At 57.2% G+C, this 17,927-nt stretch overlaps 1 protein-coding gene across 1 annotated transcript in view; it reads left to right on the forward strand.

Moving 5' to 3' along the window:
• Positions 1 to 4,612: 4,612 nt before the first annotated feature.
• DOC2B (double C2 domain beta) overlaps positions 4,613 to 17,927 on the forward strand; it is a 38,482-nt gene continuing 25,167 nt past the window's right edge. The window contains exons 1-3 of the mRNA XM_025476190.3: positions 4,613 to 5,063; positions 12,955 to 13,034; positions 16,056 to 16,130. Coding sequence (XP_025331975.3) covers positions 4,667 to 5,063; positions 12,955 to 13,034; positions 16,056 to 16,130 — 552 coding nt within the window. The 5' untranslated portion in view covers positions 4,613 to 4,666. The remainder of the gene's footprint in view (positions 5,064 to 12,954; positions 13,035 to 16,055; positions 16,131 to 17,927) is intronic.

Here is a 17,927-nt window from a genome sequence, read left to right on the forward strand (position 1 = left end):
AAATGTACTGTGACGAGTGTAATCTGTTTATGAGAATGTGCATAATAAATTATCACATCAAGTTTGCCCTCAGCAGCCACAGGCTCCACTGCAAACGCTTGCGGTGACTTGCTTCCTCAGCACTCCACCATGCTCTCCATGCTGAGGCCACCGTGTGGAGCAAGGAGGAGGCAGCCATTGGCCAGAGTGGAAGGCTCCCAGGTCCCTTCCTGATCTGCCCTCCATCACTGGAATCTAAAGACAAAGGGGACTTCATCACCAGGCCCCCTGCAGAACGCAACAGAGCCTGTCACAGCCTAGGTGCTGAATAAGTACTTGTAAATGTATGGATTTTCAAGAGACCCTGAAAGGCCTCTCCATCAACCAGCCACAGGGCTTAGAATTTGTCCCTCAGGCCCTCCTTTGGGTAAGACATTCCTACGAATACAGAGAAGGTTCTTTCAGCACAACATGCTAAGAGCTCCTCCAGTAATCAAGGAATAGTGGAAATTGGGGGTACATGTTAGGCCAGAGCCCAGGAGGGGGGGGCGCCCTCCTCCCAGGGCACTTGGACACCAGCCAGAGATGCCAACCAAGGACATCTAGCCAAGTGCAGAGTCATTTCCTGTGAAATGCCTGTCACCTACTGAAAGGAAAGGCTTTAACTGTTCATTCTCAGCCAGGAAAGAAGTCTCAATGCCCAAAGCGACATGTGGGGATCTTTGCCAAAGCACTCTAGAAATTCCAACACCCACCCCCTCCCTGGGTGTCGTACATTGTTCATTGAACAGTGTGGAGGCAGCAAGATGAGTTGAGAATTATTAAACCTTGGCACCCTCTAACCCAGCAATTCTTATAAAAATAATTGTGCATAAAGATAATCCAGGGGTGCTGGTTAAGATGCATCCTGAGTCTTCGCGCACATATCTGACTCAGTGGGTGTGAGGTAGGGACCTGGAATCTGCATCATTAATAAGCATCCTGCTGGTACAGACACCTGGGCCAGCCTTCGAGGAACGCACTTCTACTTCATTGGATGGGGGCCTTTTGGGGGTGGTGCTCGGAAGCCTGTTAAGAGAAGCAGGTAGAAAGGAAGCAAGTATAAGCACAGGGTTCCTGAGGGCTATGACCTAGGGCAGACTGTCCCACTCAACTTCATTAAGGGCCGATTCAGCTGCCAACATGGAAGGCAACATGACTGATGGAGTCTGGACACGTCCAGGTGCTAAAAGATGCTCATTCATGCCAGTCAGCACCCCAGCCTGGGCAAGTACATTCACTTCTCACTGCACTTCCCCCAGCATCCTCACCTGGTCCTTGCAGAAGAGGGCGGCCAAATATACTTCACTGATAGTGAAACTGAGGCAGGCTCAGGGCAGATGGAGATGGTTTGCACCAGGACGGCAGGGGCAAGAGAATTACCAGTGACTGAGTGCCGGTTGCACACCAGGCACTTTCTATCCGTCCTCATCAGCATCTCTCAGAAAACTGTCCGTGGCCTCCCCCATTCCACCAGTGGGACTGACTGGGCCTAAGTTCAGCAACTTGCCCAAAGTCAGACACAGGAGCTGGGAGACACTGGCTTTTGGATCCAAATTTGCCTGATTCTCCAGCCCATACTCTTTCTAGAAGATGGATACCTGCCCAGATAGCACCAATTCTACCCCCACCTCACTGGGGCTCATAGCTGGAGGAACTCAGACCTCAGAGTGGCTCTCCACTCTGCCACCTGCCAGAGGTTGACCCTACATATGCCACCTCTTTTTCCAAGGAACATCTCAGGATTCCCTGACTCAGTGCTTTGGAGGCTGGGCCCTCCCCACTTCTTCCAGACCCTCTGAGAGCCAGCACCTGCAGAGTCAAAAGCTGTGAGTAGATGCTCCAAAAAGCCAGACCCACAGAAGGTCAAAGAGGGCAGAGGAAGAGGTCAGCCCCCTCCTGTCCCCATCCGCAGTGAATACAGAGGTATACCTTTATAAACAAACAAACAAACAAACAAACAAACAAGATTTTATTTATTTATTAAAGAGAAAGTGAGCACAAGTGGGGAAGAGGGGCAGAGGGAGAGGCATAAGCAGACACCCCTCCGAGTAGAAAACCCTCCCACACACAGGGCTCAATCCCAGGATCTCGCTCATGACCCAAGCCAGAGGCAAATGCTTAACCAACTGAGCCACCCAGGCAACCCCAGGGGTATACCTTTGATGTCAAAAGGGCACAGGGTCAGGGGTCACGATATCCACTCTCATTCCCAGTCACCTGACTTCCTGAAGCCTCCTTTTCCCCAACTGTAAAATGGTAACAGCACTCTCTTTCTCAAGTGAAGAAATTACGAAATGATGGTTCAGTGTCTGTATTTTAATACCTGTATCATTACATAATCACTTTGTGAAGCAGCCACCTGTGGCACAGAAGTCACTCTATGCCTATTTAAGGACGAATCCCCTTAAGCATGCCCAGAAACTGGAAACCCACTAGGCTTCCAGGCTCTCTAGTCCTTCCCTTGGCCTTAGACTCCTGGAAGGCTGAATTCTTCTCCTAGCAGGACCCCAAATAGTCTTTGGGGAGCTGCCAGCCCCGCTCTTTCCCAGTGTAAGCCCTGAGGCTACCGGCCCTTCCCTCTACCCCGCCTCTTCCTCCTTAATTCTTCCCCTCCCTTTCCACCTTAATTTGGGCTGTCTCCACCCCAGAAGCTCAGGAGTAGCTCTGGGGAACAGCATTTTACCTGCGTTTCCAGCTCTGCTTTGACCCCTCAAGCTTTGAAGGGGTGAGAAGGAAGAGGCAGAGGAAGGGGACGTGGAAGCTTCGAAAAAAGTCAGGACACCTAGGTTTCTAATCCCAGCTCTGCTGCAAACAGTGGTGGTCACTGTGGGTAAGTCAGTGTGCCTGAGCTTTAATTTCCTCACGGGAACATGGGAACAGTATCCTTGTCTACGTCATGGCTAATGTAAGGAATCACTGCGCTGACTGCTGTGAACGGTCTAGGTACAGTATACCGACTGTCACCGCTCAGTCAGCACAGAACTTACCACAAAACAGCATATGGTTTTCCATCATTTCTTACCAGTGAGTCTTGTCTCCCCAGAGGAGAGAAAGAGAAAGCCAACCCTACTGGGCACCTCTGATCTGTCATGTTCTGTGCTAGATGGGGCCTCACCACAATGCTGTTAGGTTGGAATTAGCCCCATTTCACAGATGAGAAAACAGGTTCAAAGAGATCAAATGATCTGTCAGAATGTAGCAGCTGGAAGTGATGAGAAAGGGTCTCTTCTCTCTCCTCTCCACCCCTTTCAAGGGGTTATGGTGGAGGAAGGGACACTGGCTTGGGGCCCCTCATTTACACTCATGGAAGGGACCCAGCAAAGCATTTCTTTTCTTCTTTCTTCTTTCTTTCTTTCCCTCTTTCTTTAAGAGTTTATTTATTTATCCATGAGAGACACACAGAGAGAAGCAGAGACACAGGCAGAGGGAGAAGCAGGCTGTAGGGAGCTGGATGTGGGATGCGGGACTGGATCCCGCCACCCTGGGATCACGACCTTAGCCAAAGACAGATGCTCACCCACTGAGCTACCCAGGTTTTCTGAAGATAAGCGTTTCTAATATGTCACTAGAAACTGGGGAGTAAACAGGATCCTGTCCCGGCCCAGGGCTTCCCGGAGACACACCTGTATAAGCCGCGGCCATTCCCCACAGAGCCGCCCCCGGAAAGCACTGGGCCCGGCTTTCTTACCAGGTGGGGAGCCTGAGCCTGCGGGCGGCAGCGCCCTGCCTCCCCACTTCCACCTCATCCATCGCTCACTGGGAAGGTGCCTTCTGCCCAGGCCCCGTCCCCGCCGTCCCCTCTCCTGACCACAGCTGGCGGTCAAGGTTCTCACCTACCCCGTCCCCACCAGGAGAGGTGGCGGCTCCCTAACCAGCTGAGGGACTGACTCGGGGCTACGAGGGTGTGTGCTTGTACGCGACCTGGGAGGAAGTGTGAACAGACTGCCCATGACCTTGGACCAGCGAGGATGTACCTGTCCGCACGCTCCCGTGTGTCCTGCTGGGCGGCGCTCCGAGTCCCCCATCACGCCCACGAGCGCGTGTGTCCCGTTAGGCGGGCGTGTCCTGGGAGCGTGGTGTACTACAGCCACCCCAACCAACTCTGCAAGGGTCCATCGGTCTGCGTGTGCGTCCTGCGAGGTGAGCCAAGTGTCTGCACAGGCTTCTCTGCTTGGAGTGACTCGGCACCCCCGCGTGTCCTGTGCGAGCGAACAGAACCCAGCGAGGGCTGGCACGGGCGGGAACGCGGCGGCGCGTCCTGCGGCTCCCTGCCCAGCCTCCCCGCGGGCCCGCCGCTGTGCGCGCGTGGAAGGCGCCGGGGCCCGCGGGGGTGCGCGCGCCGGGGCCAGCGCGAGGGAGTGCGGCGCCGCCCGCTCGGCTCGCTCCGCTCGGCGCCCGCCCGCGCAGCCGGCTCGCTCACACCGCCTGGCTCCGCCGTGACGCGGCCTGGGCCCGCCCCCCGCCTGCCGGCCCCCGGCGCTCTCCAGCCGGCCGCCGCCGAGCCGACAGCAGCCGCGTCAGGGCCGTCCGGGGGCGCCGCCGGCGGTGCCCGCAGCCCTCGCCGCGCCCCGCCGGGCCTGCCGACCGCCTCCCCGCCGTCCCCGGGCCGGGCAGGGCCGCGCCCGGGCGGGGCCGCGCTGCCTGCATGACCCTCCGGCGGCGCGGGGAGAAAGCGACCATCAGCATCCAGGAGCATATGGCCATCGACGTGTGCCCCGGCCCCATTCGGCCCATCAAGCAGATCTCCGACTACTTCCCCCGCTTCCCCCGGGGCCTGCCCCCGGACGCCGGGCCCCGCGCCGCCGCGGCCCCGGACGCCCCCGCGCGCCCCGCCGCGGCCAGCGCGGGCCGCCGCAGCCCCTCCGACGGCGCCCGCGACGACGACGAGGACGTCGACCAGCTCTTCGGAGCCTACGGCCCGGGCCCCGGCCCCGGCCCCGGCCCCGGCCCCGGCCCCGGCCCCGGCCCCGCCCCGGGGCGGCCGCCCGCCAAGCCGCCGGAGGACGAGCCGGACGCCGACGGCTACGAGTCCGACGACTGCAGTAAGTTTCCCACCGCCGAGGCCCGCCGCCCCGCCCCCCCCGCCCCCCCGGCCCGGCCTCCGCGCGCTCCCGGACCCCGACCTCGCCGCCCGCGCCCGGCCTCCGCGCGCTCCCTGTCGCCGGCACCCACTCCCGCGGGGCCGCCCCCGCCCGCTCCGCGCGCCCTTCGCGCCCTGCGGACCCAACCCCGACCCCTCCCCGGGCCCGTCCCCGAGAGGTGGGAAGTTTGGGGGCGCCCGCTGAGGGCGTCCGGTTTCCGGGCCCGGATCTGCGCTCCCGCGCCGCGCCCCCTCTCGGCCCGCCGGCGGGGAGTTCCGGCGCGGGCGGCGGCTTTTGTTCCCGGGAAGGGCGGAGCTGCGCCCCGGGGAGACACCAGTTGCTGCGGGCCGCGCGGTCCTCCCCGCCCGGAGCCGCTGCGGGCCGGCCTCGCCGCCGAGGGGCGGGGGCGGGGGCGGGGGCCGGGCGGGCCTCCCTCCCGAGTGGGCCCGGCGGCCCGCAGAGCGCAGCGGCTCCCGGTGCGGGCCGAGCACGGGGGGCCGCGGGGCCGCTCGTCCTCTGGAAAACCCTTGGCCGAGCCACCTCCCGCGCCCGCGGACCCCGCCGCGGCGCTGTCCCGGCCGCCGACCTTCGCCCACCTGTTACGCCCGCTTCCCAAGGCCGGGAAGGGCCCCCAGCCCGCGCCGCCCTCTCTCCGGGCTGAGCCCCGGGCCCCGGGCAGTGGGCGAGCGCCGGGGCCCCCGGGGCGAGGCCGGGCCGGCGGGCGCTGCTTGCCTTTCGGGTCTCCGAGAGCGCCTGCCCCGCGGGACCCGGGACTGGAGGGGAAACCGAGGCCGGGTTCGGGAGGGGTTAGCGCGGGATGGGGGAGGGGCTGGGAGGTAGCGCAGCTCGCTGGGCCCCACCCAGCCCCGCTGTGGCCCCCCTCCCCGGCCCGCCGGGGGGCGCACCCTTCCGGGCAGGGGTCGCTCACGGCTCAGGCCGAGGGTCGCTCGGCGCCGCGAGGGTGGCCGCGCCTGGTTTGCGGGCTCCCGTGGGCCTAGGCCCGGGGGCCTGGAGTTTCCCCAAGCATAAAGTGGGTCTCTGGAAGCTGAAGGGGGAGATCACCAGTGTCACTGGGGGAGGTGGCCGACCTCTCAGCGTCCTACCGAGGGAGGCCCGGGAGGAGAGAGCTGGAGGAGGCCTGTCCTCTGCCCTCCAAGGAGAGAAACTGTCCCCTGTGCACTTTCTGTGGGCCTGGACGCTGGCCGAATCCTGGGGTATTGAGGCCTTGCCTCTGGGTGTGGGGGCGGGGAGCAGCCCTCTCCCTCCACTTCCCTGCCAGCTGGGGGAAATTGGGTTGCAGAGAGTATATGCCCTCAGGGCTGTGCCCCGAATCTTCCCCACCCCCAGCTCCCCGCACCCTGGGCAAATCGCACCCCCTCACCTTCCATGCATCTGGGCAGGCCCTAACTGGAACCCAAGTCACCCCTTTGGATGCCCTGAATCCAAAGCCACCTCCAGAAGGGGTAGGGAACTTGTTCCCCTTTGGACATCTTTCGTGCTGTGCCAACGGAGTGAGAGGGCAGGGCAGGGCTTCCACATGAACTTCAGGCAACCCTCCTGGTGCCACCAAAGGCCCTCTGGATGACACACTGTTACAGGGTGAGAAATCTTGTCATTTCTTCAGGCCCTCCCTCAACCCCCAGGTGAGGAGGAGAGTCCCGAAAGTCCCCAAAGCAGGTCAGCTGCCTCATCTCCAGCCCATCGACTCCAGTTCTCCACTGAGCACTGTCCCAGCAGCAGAGAATGTGGCAAAGGGGAACAGGAGTGGGTCTCACCACCCAGGGAGCTCACATGTCCTAGCAGGGGACAGATTCACATGAGTCACAGCCTGGCCAGTCTGGATGATGGGCTGGCCACACCCATATCACTGGGTGGTCTCCTGAAAAAAGCTAAGGAGGAGGCTTGTGGCTGAGCCTGGGCCAGCTTGGGTCACTTGTCCCCTTCAAGGAGCAGCCCACCCCAGGCTTGGATCTCATCAGTGGCCGAGCAGACTTCCCAGGCATGGGGACACAGAAATCTTGGCTCCTTCCTGTGGTGGGACCGGGTTCTGGGGTGGAACCACTCTCCAGCCCATACCCTGGCCTGGACCCCTCTCGGCTCTGACAACCAGATCCCTAGAATTAGCCTAAATGATTTAAGCCAGATGGTTCATTATGGCTTTAGCCGGGGTTATGCTATTTGCTGCCCTAATTATTGGATTATCTCTGTTCTAACAAAAAGAAATTAGGGCGGTTGCTCTGTTGTCCAAGCTGAGAATGAAGTGCTGTTTATTTATTCAGCCTTTTTTCCCCTTCTCTTTAAAGCCTATGCTTTATTAAGTCACCTCAAGACACAAGCACGAAATTCACATGTTCCAGACTGATCTAATAGGGGCCATGATAGGGAGAAAAGGCAGTGAACATTGGGGTGAGAAGTGTCCTTCCTCCCACTGGTCCCTAGTGTGGCCTGGCCCAGTGGACTCCACTGCCTGCTGCCCCTCAGTCGGGTTCTCTCCCCCTCCCCCCTCCCCCTCCCCCCTCCCCATGCTCTCCCACCCAACCTCCACCTGTGGAAGCCCAGTCCATTCTTCAAACTATGAGGACTAGAATGTTTGGGTTGCAAATAACAAAAAACTCAAAGTGCCTGAAACAATGAGCACAGTGAGATGGCAAATGCTCAGGGAGGTTTGTGCCCAGGCTCGTCAACAACCTCAAAGGTGCTGGTTCTGTCCCCCTTTCCACCTGGCTGTGCTCTGCTCTTCTTAGGCTGACCTCCCTCCTGGTCCAGGGTGGCTGCTGTTGGTCCAGGTGTCACATGTAACACTAAGATCCTAAATATGAGAAGGACAAGTTTCCTTGCCCATATCTCGGTTGGAAAGTGAGGAGAGCTCTCCCAGAGTCCCCAGGAGACCTGTCCTTCTGTCTCATTGGCCAGAATTGTGTCACATGCCTGCGCTTACACCTGCCGTTACATGATTCACCCTGGGCTGGGTCAGGAGTGGTGCCCATGAGCGCCTGGAGCAAGGATGGAGTGGAGGAAGCACTGTCCCAAAGGCCCTCAGCTGGGAGCATTTCCCAGTCCCTGCTGGTTGCGAGTCCCCTTCCTTCCGCACATGCCGGCTCAGACCACAGTTTTATATACTCAACATAAGAAGATCAGCTGTGTGTCGGGCACTGTGCTGAGATTTAAGAATGCCTGAGACAGAGTCTCTGACATGAGGGAGTTCGTGGAAACACAGAGGCACAAGTAGCCCAGCAGTGACGAGAGGGAGGCAGCAACCCAAATGGAAGTGCTGGTTTACATAGTTTACCCACAGAGAAGGTTCTGCTCCAGGCTGGGAGAAGGGAGGAAGCAGGCTGACTAAGTGGAATTAGGAAAGCAAGATGCTCCTGACACGGGGACTGCCATGTGCACAGGTAGAGGTAGAAGAAACAACCCAGAGGTGCCACAGTCAAGTGTCTGAAGTAAGGGAGAAAGACCCAGAATGAGGACAAAGTGGTCACAGAGGGCCTTAAATGCTACACCAAGGAGGTTAAACCAAGTCCAGGGGGCAGTGGTGAACCTTTGAATAATTTAAAGCGGGAGAATGAATAGACTTCTGAAGGTCCTAAAGTTCTAACCCTTGGCCTCTGAGCTCCTGGGAGGCAGGGACATAGGGCTCCTTCTTCTTTGTCTCCCCTGCAGTGCTAGGCTCAGTGCCTCATAGTGCCTCCCCATCTATGAAATGCACTTTCTGTGGTTCTTGCCACAGTTTTTTAGAACTATTTGAGAGACTGACATTTTTCTTAAAAAAAAAAAAAAACAAAAACAAAAAAACGAGCAAGGGCTGATTTCCTATTCCCAAGGGTATACGGGGGTGAGGAAAGTCCAGGTACAAACCAATGTCAGAATGATGCTGTCAGTCTCCATCAGCAGAGCAAAGGGATGTTTGGCCTTACAGGAACTAACAGGGGCTTGAGCCTGATTTTCTCTGAATTAGCCCCATTAAAGCTCTATAATTATCGACAAGCGAGTGACAACTCTCACCGGCCCATTAGTGACCAACCCTCATTATTTTTCCAAGGTTGTAAACTTTAGCCAGGGCATGTGACTTCAGTGGGTGGAGGGCAGGATGCAGTGGCTCACACAGATAAGCACCTTCCCCTACCCTTAGGACCCTCCTTATCTGTACCAGAAGCCCACAGCTCCCTTTCCAGCTCAGAGGCCCCTCTAGGACGGTGGCCCAGCCCTCCCTTGTCCCTGTCAGCAACTCTGCTTTTCTCTCTCTGGTTCTCTGTTGCATCATCCTGAGATTTCAGCTACACAAAGTAGCAGACAAAAAAGGGGGGGAGGGGATGCCAGTAGGCTTTTTTTTTTTTTAAGATTTATTCATTCATTCATTCAAGAGAGAGAGAGAGAGAGACACAGAGAGGCAGAGACACAGGCAGAGGGAGAAGCAGGCTCCCTGCAAGGAGCCCGATGCGGGGACTCGATCCCAGGACCCCGGGGTCACGACCTGACCCAAAGGCAGATGCTCAACCACTGAGTGACCCCGGTGTCCCAAGCCAGTAGGCTTTTTTTTTTTAAGATTTTATTTATTTATTCATGAGAGACACACAGAGAGAAAAAGGCAGAGACACAGGCAGAGGGAGAAGCAGGCTCCATATAGGGAGCCCGACGTGGGACTTGATCCTGGGTCTCCAGGATCATGTCCTGGGCTGAAGGCAGCGCTAAACCTCTGAGCCACCTGGGCTGCCCCCAAGCCAGTAGGCTTTAAGAAAAGAACTGTCATGATGGAAATGAAGAGGTCTGGATTCTGTGTCTAGTTCTGCTGGGCCACCCTGACCAGGTCACCAACGCTCTCTGAGCCTCATTTCTCTGAATGGGAAATGAAGACTTCGGACTGTAAGATCCCTAAGAGAGCTCCACCATCAGCAAATCTCTAAAAATTGTGACCATACTTCTATTTATAAACTATAATAAACTATTATAAACATTTATAAACCATTATTTCTTACAAAACCTCCAGTGGCAGTCAAAAGAATTCATCAATCACATGGAGGGGACCCAGGGTGTGCTGTTTCTGGGAATTGATCATACGTGTCGCTTTCACTGAGTGTCAGCCCTCCTTAAACAGAGATGTCTGCAGAGCCAGCAAGGGGGCTCCTTTCTTCTCCTTTCTTCTCCGGGACCTGAGATTCCCAGTGTGGAGCAGGTGGCCCCAATGTCTGTCTGGCTGGCCTCCTCTGAGAGTGGGAAATGGGCAAGATTGCGGAGTGTGCATCTTAACTCGTGGGCATCACCAAATCCCTGCTCCTGTGAACAGCTGGAGAGCAAATTGGGTCGAATGGCCTGGCTGTGCAGATCGAACGTCTGTTCTTTGCCAGTGTCGCTGGTGTGGCTCGAGGCATGGTCGCTCCTCTCTGGAGGCTGATGTCTTGAGAGAACAAGCCATGGGTAGGCCTGAACTGAGCAGCAGACTAATTTACTATCACATAAAGCCAACAGCTTTGGAGAATATTAGAAAAGCGTGGACCTGGAGAAAATTGGGACCATGGCTGTGGTTGTCGTTATAGGCATGGTGTTATATACCTCACTTCCAGCCTGCATAGATGGGAGTCCGGAAACCGGCCAGATACAGCGAGCGCCAAAGCACCCTAACTCTACTTAGGAAAAGCACGATAGGCTCTGCTCAAGGCCTACTGACTCATAGTTTGGACACAATTCTAGCAGGTGTTCGCACCTGGTTTGGTAGGAGGAACAAGTGCTATGGAAAAGGAAGGAGGGCCGTTTGTGCTATCAGAGGCAAGTATTCTAAGAGGAGTTTCAGGCTGTTGGCAAAGGGGGAGGCAGAAAAATGAAGAAAACCTAGGAAAACCTCAAAGAGTGGCTGCTGGGGATCACTTCATCCAGGCTGCAACCACAACGCATGGAATGGGAGTTGTAGTCACAGCGATGACTCAGGTCATTCAGAAGAGTGTAAGTGACCACTTGTGTACTGTCTTCACAAAGGCTGGGAGGGGAGTGATCCAGTTTGGAACGAGTTCATTCCAGCAGGCGTCTCAGAGGGGCAAGTACATTTATCCAGAAAAATAACCTAAGTGGATCTGCTCCTTTTATAATTACGTACTGAGCATTTTCTGTACCCCAGGGGCTGTCAAAGCACAGTGCTGTGAACTGGATACTATTGCGTCTCCATTTTGCAGATGAGGAAACTGAGAACAAGGAGGCTAGAAAAGCTAGCTAAAGTCAAACAGCAAGGAAGCATAGAGCCAGGACTTGAACCCAGGGTCAGGTGTCAGAGGTGCGGCGGATCTTGTACCCCACTTGTGCCCCTCCTGGGCAAGGGCAGAGACTGAGCCGAGTGCCTTCCTTACCCTGTCTTAGAAGCTTAGAGAGCAAGACAAATGCAACCTAGTACCATCACCTCAGAATAAGGGAGGCTCCACATGGACCTTAATTTGCCTGTTTCTCTGCAAAGCCAAATTTTGCCATACTGTCCGCACCCCCACCCCCACGACGCCCCGAGGTCAGGTGTATGGCATCTACTCAGCTGTGGCATTGTAGTGCAAAAGCAGCAGATACATGAGATGAGCATATCCAGGCTCAGCATGAATCTAGAACCGCGTTAGGTGCTGCTGGCCTGGAGAGCCTCGCCCTTCCCCCAGCCTCACCTCAGCGGCTCAGCCTCTCACCTCCAGTTGGCCTGCGATTGGAATGCCCTTTCTCCCTGCACCACTGTGCACTGGCCAACTCCTACTCATCTTTCGTGGCTCTGGTGAAGCGTCACCTCCTCTAGGGATCCTTCCCTGGTGGCCCCCATTCACAGCCAGGCAAGGCATACCCCTTGAACTCCTATTGCTCCTGGCTCACCAGACTCTGCTAGGGCAGATTCTTTTCATCAGTGTCTCCCATTAAGTTATGCTTTCCTTGGGGCAGGAACCCCGCCTTATTGATATTTTCATCCCTAGAGGCCAGCTTATTGTAATAAAGCTTGGGAATGGATGAATGAATGAATGAATGAATGAATGAACGAACGAACGAACGAACAAACAGGTTGCCAGTTGACCAGCCCAGCAGTCTGTGTGCAGGATCGGGGTTTCTAAAGACATCTGTCAATGTGCATCTTGCTGTCTAGAGATTTGCCCCCTGAGGTCTGCTGTCCCCCAACCCACAACCCCCACCTTCACGCCATGAGCCACGTGAGCACAACGAGCCACAGCTGCCACGCGTGATTGTCCCTGATGGCTATGGCTGCACCTAGTTATCGCTGCCCGCTCTGCCCGCCCCTAGGGACTCACCCACTGCCTTGAAGAGGCTGGCAGGTTGTAGCGTGAGGACCCAGCTGGCTTCTGGCAGCCTGCCCAGGGCCCCCCAAGGGATGGAGAGACTGGGGAGCTGCAGCGCTAAGTGTTGTTGGGGGTGGATCAGCCTGTCAGCCCGGCCAGGGCCCAGAGGTTCTCAAGGCCCTGTCCTGCCTCCCTATACAATCCTTGTGACAGTTAACCATCAGGGAAACCGAGGCATGGCGCCAAGACTGGCAGTTGCATGAAGAGGGCAGGAGGACAGGGACCTTTGGCTGAGTGCCCTGTATGATTGCACAACATGGGACCAGCCACAGGGGCCTGGGCTGTGGGGCCTACTGCCTGGGTTTGACTTGGGCCACCACCTGTGGTGACTGGGGCCGACCTAACCTCACTGAGCCTCCACTCCTCCCGCATCTGGAACCTGGCTGTGCTGGTAGCACTGGGAGGCTGGGCGGAGGGATTGCACCCAGTAGGTGCTCAATTGATGGCAGTCACTGTGGCAATGTGGCACCTTGTCCCACCGCACAGGGGTGGGTGTCTCTCCTCCACTGTGTGGCCAGAGCATGACCTGAGCCCTCTGTCCGCAGCTGCCCTGGGCACGCTGGATTTCAGCCTGCTCTACGACCAGGAAAACAACGCCCTCCACTGTACCATCAGCAAGGCCAAGGTAGGCCCCCGCCGGCCGCCTCGGTCCCCCGGGTCCAGGGCCTTGGGTGCAGGTGAGGGGCTGAGGTCCGAGGGCCTGTCCCCCACACTGTTTCCTGTCCAGGCTCTGTGGCATCTGCACCATGGGTGCATCTTGCCTAAATCTCCTCAGCTGCCCTAAGAGCCTCCCGCAGCCAGACATCCAGGGAAGGAGTAGAAGAAAAAGGCAAGAAGAGAATGAAAGGAGGAAGGCGTGGGGGACAGCAGTGTGGGGCAAGAGCTGGGGAGGGCCTGTGGCAGGGAGGAGGGAAGGGGAGAGCTGACAGGCTGTCCTGATGGCCAGGGGGGCAGGGGTTGGATTGGTTGCCTCTGGCCTCCTGAAGGTTCCCACCCGGAGTGAGTGGGCTCCAGGCAGGAGCTCCATCTCTGGGGCTCGGGACCCCAGCATTGCTCTTTGGCCCCTGGGTTGGAACCAGGAGCATGTCCCGCTTTGGGCTGCCAGGCATCAGCTTTCTTCTTAGCCGTGCTGTTCCCTTTGCCCTGTGCATCGATCCATCGATCCCTCTGGGTGGAAGGTGCCAAAGTTGATGTTCTCTCCCAAGGTAAGGGTAGTAGTGTAGCCAAGGTAGGACTCCCCGTAGAGCCGTGGAGGGGTCTGGGCCTGGGCTGGTCTCAGGGCAAGGGACTAAAATCAGAGCTGCCTGGGCCCAGACCCTGCCCTCAACCCACCCTGTGAGCTTCCCTGCCCACAGCGCCCCCAGCCATGCCTCTGCCACTCAGAGGGTCAGGCTGCCTGGCGCCTCCCTCCCCCCCCCCCCCCCCGCCCCGCCTGGGCCCCGCACGCCTGGGCTGCCACGGCAGTGTCCACTTTGGGCCCAGTGTCGTGATGGGGCACAGCCCTCTCCTTGGGGAGCTGCCCGGGCTTGCTGCCAGGGTTCCAGACCTGCCCCTAGGAAAGGAGTCGAGAATGGTGACTCCCAGCTGTGCCAAGGGGAGGGCAGGCTGCAGGGCCCTGGCATATCCCTCTCCCTCTCTCTTCACCCAGCTTTGTAGCAGTTGTCCAGGCTTGGGAACTGGGGAATGGGCACCTGCTGGCAGGCCACTCTGGCCAGAGCCATCCATTCCCCTTCCCAGCCCAGACACCAGGCCCCTCTGTGCCCTGCCTTCCCTACCCAGGCTCTAGAAGGATTGTGGGGCTGTACTGGGGAGGGGGGTGCATGTGTGCATCTGTGAGTCTCTGTGGGTACCTGTGTGTGTCCTTTGGGATGTGTCGCTCAAAACACTGGAGGTGGGGCATGAGAGGACCCCAAGCCATAGAATGATCCCATCCTCCAGGTCATTATCTGCTGAGATCCAGTTTTGCAGGGGAGGGGGTGCTAGGAGGAACTGGGGCTCTGAATTGGGGTTTGGGGAGGGAGCAAAAGGGGGTTAAGGAGGCTGAAGTAGGGCTGACAGGTGGAGAGGCCCTGCACGGGGGGCCATATGCCATGGACTTGGGACCCTAACTCGGCCATACCCTCTGGGTAAGCAGGGCAGCTTCAGTTTGCTTCTGTAAAAATAGGGTAAGCACCCCGCCTATGCAGTGGCTGTGAGCATCAAGTGAGTAAGTGTGCAGTCACAGGTCCCAGCTGCTGTCCTAGAGGAGGCAGGTACCCAGCCCCCCACCCACACAAACACGCACACCTGGGAATTCATGCCCAGAACGACTGGGAAGGCACTGACCGAATGGCCAGCCCTGGGCACATCAGGGACAGGCGGTGAGGCCGAGATGGGGGACCTGTGTCCTCGCCATGGGTGCACACGGGGCTGCAGAGCCGGGCATAGGCGGAGCCCCAGAAGCTCCTGCACAGCTCAGATACCCTCACACCAGCCCTCGGCCCCCTCTCCAGCATCTTCAAAGGGGCCCAGCGGGTGAGGAAGGGGAACAAATTACCACGCGGTACTATTGCCACCTCTACTCCTGCCTACCCCTGGGAAATGAGGACTAGTAACCCCTTTTATAGATAACACTGAGGCTCTGGGGCAAAGTCACTCCTCCACCCTCCCAGCTAATAAGTGCAGGAGCAGAGATGTGGGCCCCAGCCAGCCTGGCTCTAAAGTCTGTGTACTCCTTCCCAGGAGTAGAGCCATGGGGGGACTGGAGGAGCCCACCTCCTATCTCAGCTTCCTCTTCCCCCCAGCTCTCCAAACCAAACCAAGGTCAGGGGGAGGAGGGAGCCTCAGTCCTCCTTAGAGGTGGGTCTGCTCCTGAGTAGCCAACTTGGCAGCTCATCTGTGATGCCACACATATCACAGCTGCCTCCCTACATGTCTGTGTGCCACCGCAGAAGAAAAAGAGTATAATTTTCAGAGCTAAGAGCAGTCATGAGGTCAGATAAGCCCCTGTCTGTTTCTGGTTCCATCGGGTCCCTGGCTGTGCATACTTGACTGGTTATTCAAAGTTAGTGAGGGATGCCATCTTGTGGAGGGACCCTCCATGGCCAGCCAGGTTGTATGGCCTCCTTAGACTTAGGCTGGCAGGGAGCTGTGGCAAATCCAGAAAGAAATTGAGCCTGGTCTCCAGGACACAGAACATTTTCCCATGGTAAAGAGGGAAATCTATAGGTGAGTGGACAGAAAGTCAAGAGGGTCACGTGGACATGGGATCAGTGAGGGAAGTCTCTGTTGGGGAATGGGGGAAGGGGAATCCAGAAGAAGGAAGGGCCACACCAAAGCAGGATAATGAGGACCTCATTCAGAGGTGGAGGAGTCACCTGGCATCCACAGAAAGGGAGAATAGAAAGACAAAGTCTGGTCTTGAAAGACATCCCATGACACCTGCCCTGGGCCAGGACACTGAGGGGAAGGGGAGAGCACCAGCCCTGGGTCATCCTCACTGTTCTGAGAGCATGGGCGCAGGGGGCCTATGCAGAGAGGGTCTTGAATGGACCCAGCTGGGAGGCCCAGGGACAAGGGATACCTGCCCACCGAGGTGCCTGGAGGCCCTGGCTGCTCTGTGTCTCCAGCTCCCATCTCACACCTTTTGCTGTTCCCCTCCACGCAGGGCCTGAAGCCGATGGACCACAACGGGCTAGCAGACCCCTATGTCAAGCTGCATCTGCTGCCAGGAGCCAGTAAGGTGAGGGGGTCCATCCCAGGCCTGTCAGCCAACTCTGCCTGCTGGGTTGGGCCCAGGCTGAACTCAGGATGCCCAAGGAGGTGCATACCTCCCATGGCCTCTCACAGATCAAGCAAGTTGATGGGATCTCCGTGATTCACCTCCACCCAGAGCACCCAGTTAGCCCCACAGCCCCCAGACTTCCTGGGAACCTCAGGTCAGCACCGCTTGCCTGATGAATTGGGGAAACCCTCCAGAGAATTTCTAGGCCAGCATTTTATGAGAAGCAGACTCGATTGGAGGTTACTATTGTGTTTGGGGTGGGGGGGGGTGCTCTGTGGCCAAATAACATTGGGAAACCTTGTTAAACAGGTGTCTTTACTCTAGGACTTATCAGAGCCTTTAAAATGTTTGTGGGCTACCCTGTGACACTACACAAGGTAGATGGAGTGGGTAGGTGCTGCCCAGTTTGGGGGCCACAGAACCCTTGTTCCTGTACTCGGTGACCCAGCGGGCAGACTAAGCACTTGGTGCACCTGGGAAAAGAGAAAGTTTTTTTTTTTATTGAATAATTTTTTTTTATTTTTTAAGATTTTATTTATTTATTCATGAGATACACACAGAGAGAGAGGCAGAGACATAGGCAGAGGGAGAAGCAGGCTTCATGCGGGGAGCCCGACGTGGGACTCGATCCCAGGACCCTGGGATCACGCCCTGGGCCAAAGGCAGATGCTCAACCACTGAGTCACCCAAACAGCCAAGAAAGTTTTTTTCAGAAAAAAGTTGCTATTAAACAAAAGCATCACGCTGACCTTTAGCCCTGGAGGAACAAAACCGATAACACTTCTTTACATGTGTCTTATAGTTCAGTGTTGTCTTATTTTTTAATTTCACGGGAAGAGAGGGTTATATCATCCTTTCAGAGTTGGGTCTGGAACCCACAGACTTTTCAAGGGGCAGGTTATGTGGACCCCATTGTTTAGGGGCAGGGAATCAACTAGAGACTAGCGGCTTCACTTCTAAGAGGAGACCAGAGGGAGATGGGGGACATGGGACACAGGAGCATGAGCCCCAGAGCCCAGTGGCTGGTGTTCTTGTCCTGACCTCTTTCTAAGAAACCAGTAGTTGGGGAATTCCTTCTGGGTCTTCAAGTGGCCTGATAGGAAGAGTCTGTAATGGGTATGCCCTCCTGGGCAGGGAGCCTGCCTTGCCACCGATTCTTGCAGCCCGACTGAGCAGTCCTACCCCCGGGCTGAGGAGCCCCAGGCTGCTAGGGCCCCCGTTGAGCCTGAGACTCAAACTCCCTGGGCTGGTTTGTAAGGGCTGAGGCTCCCCACAAGGCAGGAGGGCCACCCCGACAGAGGTGATGATTCCCTCTTGGGGGTGCAGGGCTGTTGGGGAAACAGCAGCAGCCCACCACCTGTGCCTAGAGAAGCTGCTCCCCGCTCTAGGCCTAGTGTCCTCATTGGCAGGTGGGACTCCCAGGGCGCTGAAGGCTGAGGGCACTATGACCAGGGGAGTGTCCCTAACTCAGGAACTCAATGCTGTGAGTCCCTAGATTCATGGGACCTCAAATTGACAGTGCTGGAAAGCTAGTCCTAGGGACCTTACCACACGCACAGGATTTCCCACGTAGGCAGTGTTTCATAAAAAGCAGTCTCCTGGGCAGCCCGGGTGGCTCAGCAGTTTAACGTGGCCTTCAGCCCAGGGCGTGATTCTGGAGAACCAGGATCGAGTCCCAGGTCGGGCTCCCTGCATGAAGCCTGCTTCACCCTCTGCCTGTGTCTCTGCCTCTCTCTCTCTCTCTCTCATGATTGA

This window comes from Canis lupus, chromosome 9 (assembly GCF_003254725.2).
Source record: "Canis lupus dingo isolate Sandy chromosome 9, ASM325472v2, whole genome shotgun sequence".
NCBI lineage: Eukaryota > Metazoa > Chordata > Mammalia > Carnivora > Canidae > Canis > Canis lupus.